The sequence below is a fragment of the Mus caroli genome, chromosome 11, assembly GCF_900094665.2.
Source record: "Mus caroli chromosome 11, CAROLI_EIJ_v1.1, whole genome shotgun sequence".
Lineage (NCBI taxonomy): Eukaryota > Metazoa > Chordata > Mammalia > Rodentia > Muridae > Mus > Mus caroli.
In genome coordinates, this window is record NC_034580.1 from 41,853,678 (window position 1) to 41,860,926 (window position 7,249).

At 41.8% G+C, this 7,249-nt stretch overlaps 1 protein-coding gene across 3 annotated transcripts in view; it reads left to right on the plus strand.

The window, feature by feature from the left end:
• LOC110305786 (hepatitis A virus cellular receptor 1 homolog) overlaps window positions 1-3,538 on the plus strand; it is a 32,197-nt gene extending 28,659 nt beyond the window's left edge. For 2 of the 3 annotated variants that reach the window (XM_021177901.2, XM_029483853.1), the window contains exon 9: window positions 2,464-3,538. In XM_021177901.2, the coding sequence (XP_021033560.1) occupies window positions 2,464-2,566 (103 nt within the window). In that variant the 3' untranslated portion in view covers window positions 2,567-3,538. The remainder of the gene's footprint in view (window positions 1-2,463) is intronic. The other variant, XM_029483854.1, reaches the window with a different exon arrangement.
• The last annotated feature ends 3,711 nt before the right edge of the window (window positions 3,539-7,249 follow it).

The window sequence follows — 7,249 nt, forward strand, 5'->3', positions numbered from 1 at the left end:
ATTGTAGGGTTTGCCTCCTGGTGCTGGTATTTAATGAGTAGCTTTGATCCACTCCTGTTTTATTCAGTTTTCTTTCACTGAGACCTACAAGATTAAAAACTGATAAAGTATATAACAAAGCACAAAAACTAGTAGACAGGTCCTTTCAGGCAAGTAAGGTAGGGATGACAGGGTTAAGTGGTCCACAGTTTGAGGGAGCCCTAAGGGAGCAGAAGATTTAGCAGAAGATAATTCCTGAGGCGGTGAGGAGTGGTGTGGAATTGTGGCATGGCCAGTGTTTCCTCAGCTCCAGGCCAGGCCCCGTCACTCACTACACTAGTGTCTGCCTTATAGGTTCTTCAGTTTACTGTAATTGAGATGATCTTTCAGTCATCTCCAGTATAAGTCCTCTGTGTCTCCTCTTGGTCACATGGCTTCCCTCCCTGGTATCAAGCCTCCTAGTTTCCTTCACTGGGCTAAATATTGGCTGTACATAGGGCCATTTCTTTCAGTCAAAATCCATGTCCTTCAGGCTGCCATCCATAGCCTCACCTGTGTCTCTGTCAATCACACAATACATCCATAGACTGTGTCTTGAACAGTGTGAACCCGTCATGAGTGCCTCATATAGTTAGCTTTTGTTAAGTTCCAGTCATACCTTCCCTTCACAGTAATAAACCTTTAAGGTCAAATGGCTCTAAGTCTCATCTTACAGGTTAGAAAACAGGTTCACAAATGGGAAGGAACATTCGAGTCCTCAACCTCAGGAGCCCATGCTTAGAAGTCTAAGTGCTAAATGAAATATAATATAAATCGAACTAATTGCTTCTGAAAATGGACAGGAAATAAATCTCATAGTTGAAAGAAAACATCATTTTAGTCCGTAAGTTTTGTTCCTGTATTGGTAAGGTATCTTTTAAAAATATTTAATTTAGATGTATTATTTGTATATGTGAGAGATAGATAGGAGTAGGGATAGTCAGGGAGGTAGAGGTGGGGCAGGGAGAGGACAGGCATGGGGTGTGAGGTATACATGCATGGAGACCATAGGAAAGCAGTGAGCAACCTCTGCTTCCCCTGTTTGTGCAACGAGGATGCTTAACTGCTGAGTCATCAATTCAGCCCTAATGTGGACTTGTTAATCACTTCATTTAAAAGAAAATAGTGGAGAGTTATAGGATAGCCAGGGCAACCTAGAGAGACATTGACAAAACCAAGTGAATAAATAAATACAATAAAATATAAAATAAATAAATATCAAGAAAGAAACCCAGGAAGCCAAACTAAGCACTCTTTAACACATTCAGGGGCTTCCTCAGTTGTATCTATCACACTGACTCCTGAGTGTCTTGACCTTGCACTGTCTCTCTACATATGTGACTGTCCCAGGCAGAGTGAAGCTGGATCGATCCTTTTCCTTATAATTCTCAGCACAGGTGTCCCTTATGTGGCCGACTAGAGACCTTCATTTTGGGTCTACATTTCAGTAGGAGAGAAGACCACTGTGTAAAAATGACAAAACTCTACTAGGTCATAACATCACTGACAGTTAAAGCTAGTCTCTTGTCTTCTCTGATTTGCTCTTCCAGGAGTTCCATATGCCCAGATATCAGCGCACGTGCCTACGCTGATTAACAGGGAGAGTGACTGAGCTCTCCAAGCGAAGCCCCTCCCATAGCTGTCAGGATGGGCCAGCCACCAACACTAGCAGTCCTCTCCCCAAATTAATTTCTTTCGGTTCCATAGGTGATGTTTTTGCTCACATGATGTAAACAAATGTGTGTCATACAAGTAGTCATACAAGTAGTTTTTGTCATTATGGCACAGACACCAGTTCCCAGGAAAAAAATGACAGCTTCTCAGTTTTAAGTGTGTTTCTACTTTATACTTAACGTTAGAGGATGTAGATGCGATGCAGGTTTCAAATCCCTCTCTTTAAAAAAAAAATCAACCTTGTATTGTTTCATGCATGGTGTGGGGTGTGTGTGTGTGTGTGTGTGGGGGGGTGATGGCACCTGTGGAGGTCAGAGGACAACACTGTGGCGCTGATTCGTTCCTTATTCCTTTTCGTGAGCTTCAGGGTTATCAGGTCACCAAGCCCTCCTAACCCTTACTAAAGGTTTACAGCCCGATTCTTAGCACAGCCTCAAAATGCACATCTTGATTGGGTACCTTGGTTTCCTAGTAGTTATCTGTCTCTTTAGACCTTCCACTTCACTTTCACATTCTATTACATGAGTAATTTGAAGGATTCCAATATGAGCTGTTTTTTTGAAATAATTCTTAGTTAGTCTGATACTTATTAAACAAACTTTTCTATGACTTAATACCAAGGCCCTGGGTGGTACTGTTTGCTGTTATAGTTTTTGTGCGTGGGGCTCCTGGAGTCCTGAGTATATATCATAAATGTTCTGCTCAGATCAGACATTAAAGATGACCTCTTGTTCTTTCAACATCTCTCCCTCTCTCTTTCTCTCTCTGCAGCGTGGTTGCCTTCCGTGTCTCTAAGATTGAAGCTTTGCAGAACGCAGCGGTTGTGCATTCCCGAGCTGAAGACAACATCTACATTGTTGAAGATAGACCTTGAGGGGCAGGATGAGTACCAGTGGCCCTCTGAGGGACCTTCTGCCTGAGATTTATAGAGACTGTCACTGATGTCATTGAGTCACACCCATTACAGCTCCAAGGCGATTTTCTGTGTTGGTTCTTCCAGCTGCAGCGGAGAGGGTAACCCTCTACTGTGTATACTCAAAATTCAGGTTAACATCATCCTAATTTTTGTATCAGCACCACCTCAGTGTCTCTGCTCACTACAGAGATTTTCTCATTCATGAACGTTTTACAAGTTTGTGTTTCCCTTAGTAAGTGTAATCATTGGTAATACAAGAATTCTATCTTGGTTACTAAAACCATTACTAAGAGAGGGATAGGAATTAAAATTTGGTGGGAGGGGCCTCCTGAATTTAGAAGCACTTGATTGTGTTTTATCTACTTTCTTGTAATTTGAAATGTTACTTCTACCCTTCCCAATGGGTAAAATCATGGGAGCATGGTGCCCTCATAGATAAATAGAAGAGAGTCTATTGCTGCCAATATAGATGGTTATGCTTTCTCAAGCTCTGAAAATATGACACATTTATTATGAGGTTGATCTTAGGATAAGGATAGGTGTTTTATGTTAGGAGAGGTTATCATGATGAATATGGACCAGCAGACAGCAGTAGAGGAAAATAATGAACCAAGGGATTGAGTTCATTAGTGCTAATTCCATTCCACTCCTGTCTTTATGCTCCTAAACTTACCTACTGACTCTGAATTAGGTGCTAGGAGGAGACAATGCAGACATGATAGGGGAAGGAGCGCCTGCAGGACACAGGCTCTCTGCTGAGAGAAGTCCTATTTGCAGGTGTGATAGAGTTTGGGACAATCACTGAGTTGTAAATTTCTAATTGTCTTCAGGCCATATTTATATTTAAATTTATTTCAGAAAGACATAGCCTCTTCCCCAATGGGTCAGTTTGTCAAAATCAATAAAGTATTTTGTTTTGCTAAGAATTAACAAAGACTGTTGCAATTTGATTGTTGAAAAGAGCACATTGGCTAGAATGTGTTAATGTCTATTTCAGTCTGAGTGGCTCCTGACACCAGGTCAGAGACATTCATCCCATGGCAGCCAAGGAGAGCAGGGGGGTGGCTCTTGGTCCATATTCTCAGTGCTGCTCTATAGAGTTCTAGGAAATGAATATGTGTAGGGTTTGATTTGGTTTTGTTTTGTTTGGTTTGGTTTTGTTTGGTTTGGTTTGGTTTTGTAAAGTCAGACAGTGGAAAGTTGTGTTCTGGGTTTGCCTAATGGAGCTTCCCTCATCTGCTCTAAAAGTGTATTGTGTTTAAACTACAGTGACTTCTGTTTCTTAATTTGTAGCAATTCTGCATCAAATCAAGGCTTTAGCAATGACATCCCTGATTTGTAGATTTTTCTACAGATTAAGATCAGCCTGAGTTCTACATCAGTGAGGCCACTAGATGGGGCCACCCTCTCCCACCCTCTCCTTCCTGCCACCTTTCTCATTCTTGCCTGGTGGCTGCGGGGCTCTGAGGTTTTGATGCCTGGTCTGTTCTTCGGGCTTCCTAGAGATGTGGGATAGATGTGAAAGGGTCTGAGAATCTGTCTAGCTGTCCCTCCTAACATTTCCAAAACTTGCTTAAACTCAACAAGATGATGACTAGTGCTAGTCTGTGAAACAAAGTACGTGAGACTCAGTGGAAAACATGTCTTCTATTGGGCTCCAACACTGTCAGTACTAACAATAGGGTAACTTCTCGATGTCTGTTGCCCATCTGTTTGCTGTCATCGTTTCCACCCTCACCTTGGCAGATAGTGGCCATTGCAATGAAAGATTATTTGTGAGAAGTCGTTCAGCAGTGGAAAATATTCCAGGATGCAAGTCCCCATTCTAGCAGATACACTAGCAGTAGCCATTGTTGAGCTGGAGCCGAGTCAATAATTTTTATGTTATTACAACCACAAATCTATTTTTATACGTTATCTGATCTGTTTTTAAAATAACCATGTTTCCTTCTGATACAGTTGGTGTTTGTAATTTTGTTAGAGTCTTGAAAAAAAAAATCATCCATTGAGATGATTGATAGAAAGAGCCTAGGTAAATTTTGTTAATATTACCATAGATACATCATTCGTGTTGATTTTATTGAACTTTTTTTTTGAATCTTGAGCTTTCAAGACACCATTGATTCTGTTACCTATAATAGGCAGTGGAATAGTGCATTACAATACTTAATAATTATACTTTTTGTTTTCTTAGGTAGGGTCTCACTGTGTAGCCCTAGGTTGACTGGACCTCCCTCTATACCAGGCTTGCCTTCATGTTTTTGCCTATTGCCTCTGCATCCCAAGAGCTGGGATGCCTAAAGCTGACTTGCCATTTACTTTTATAAGTTCACTAGTTCATTTGGACCAGGCGTCTTCACCTTACTATATGTAGGCTCACGGGACATGGGAAAATTGGGTTAAAATTTGTCATGATTTAACCAGATGCTAAGTGCCTGTCTCAGTGTTGGGGACAGAGCTGAGTCCATTGCTGAACTATAAGCTCCTAAGAAGCTGCAGGTTAGAAGGTCATTAAAAGGTCATCATTTTGGGCCCATTAAAAGAACTGATGTTGTGATGGCACTTGGCACATGACACGTGGAACTAGGAAACTGGCATGGAGGATGGCTTGAGACCTTAGCAGAATTTCTAGTCCGCCCACTGTGAACCAGCTACACTCTGTAGTTGTGGCTTCTGGGAAGGTCTTCTGAGTGACAATGCTGTAGAGAACCTCTCTGTCAGAGGGAACATAGCCTGTTCCTAGGAAAGAGTGATATTCCAGATGAATCCAAAGGCATGTGTAGCAATGGGAATGTCTCCTGAAATGCATCAACCAAGTATAGAGGCTTCTGGATTGCAGGAAGCTGTGTTCTCAGGACTAAAGTATCTGGCTGTCATCAAGGGAGGAAGGAGTATGTGGAGGAGTGGGACTGGAGAGGTGAGCAGTGTCTCATGGGGGCTAGATGACAAGTGTGAGGGCAATGACTGGTATGCCCCCCCATTTCTGAATTGTAGTTCATTCCAGATATAGTCATATCAACAAATGGGAATAGCTATCACAACAAGGTACCTAGGAACGTATCTCTTTAGAGGAGTTCCCCTTTTAGAAAATGTAACATTTTAATAAAGATATATCTGCTACATAGTACACATTGTTTTAGAATATAGGAATTTGCTTGAGCAGCCTGTTTCTAAGTTAGTTGGCTTGCTGTGGAAAATGGGACAGTAGGGGAAAGGTAGATTATTTACATAGTTTCTTCTTCTAGAGATTATAATAGGTTTTCATACAGGAAGGTAGGGAAAGGGTAATTTCCAGAGCCTGTCATCATCTAAACCTCAGCAAGATCCTGGAGAAGGCGTACAGGGTTGAAAACGTCCTCCCAAGTACTCTGAGTTGAACAGGAGCCGAGACCAAACTTCCGACTTTGGGATGGTGATGTTACAGGAGTGATGATGGTCTACAACTTGGCTTTAAATATGGTATTGAAGTTTAATTTTTTTATGCATTTATACGTATATAAGGATACATATAAATCTTTTATAAATATAATCTTTTATAAATATATGTATATATCTTTTATATGGTCATCTTACTTTGTCTTTGTGATTAGCTGGAGGAGAGTATTGAAGTTTGGGGAAATGTCAAGAGCTCATCACAACCTGTACTTTTCACTTTGGCCTCTCAGCTGAGTCATCTGGAAAGCTGAAAATTGTCCACTGGCCCATTAATTGCTGCTGGTGTCCAGAATGTTCAATTTCTCTGGATGATTTATGTGTGTCGCTCAGACTAAAAACCACTGACCTAGGGAGGCTGAAAAGAGAGAGGATGGAGGACAGAATGCCTTCATGATGTCTGAATAAGTCCTCTGGAAGAACATAAAATGAACAAAATGGAGTAGATCAATACTAACAATGGGCAAAAGCAGGTGTACAACCAAGTCGTGGTCAGAGCATGAGGTCAGTGAGAGCAGGTCTGGCCCAGGTCTGGCTTCTAGGAGGTAGTGTTGGGAACAAGAAGTCTGAGTGCTCCCATGCATCTGTGAGGCTCCCCAGGAAACTGGTGCACAGCTGTTAACTGACTCTGTCCCTGGACCTTCTGAGGACTCAATGTTTCATCACAAAAACCATTTTAAAAAAAGCAAAAAAGAAAATCCCCACTGTGCTGTGGGGAGATGCTCGAAGGTGACCCCTGTTCTGTACTGCAGAATGCTGAGATGGGCTGGCTGTCTTCACCAGTTTTTGCACCTGCAGGAGCCTAAAAATACTTTGATGATGACCAGTCACATTTTTAGCAGATTTTGTTTTTTAAGAATAGTTTTATGCTCACAGCAAAATTAAGTGGAAAGTACAGAGATTTTCTACAAAATCATCTTCTGCATTCAATACACACACAGACATACACACATTCTGATTGAGAAAGACAATGAGAGAAACCAAGAGGGAGAGATAGAACAAGGGAGAGAATGGGAGAGGGGGGAAAGGAGGAGGAGGAAGAGGAGGAAGAGGAGAAGCAGCAAGAGAAGGAGGAGCAGGAGGAGAAGGAGGAAGAAAAAGATGAAAGGAGAAGAAGAAGGAGGAGGAGGAGGAGAAGGAGGAAGAAAAAGATGAAAGGAGAAGAAGAAGGAGGAGGAGGAGGAGAAGGAGGAGGAGAAGAAGGAGGAG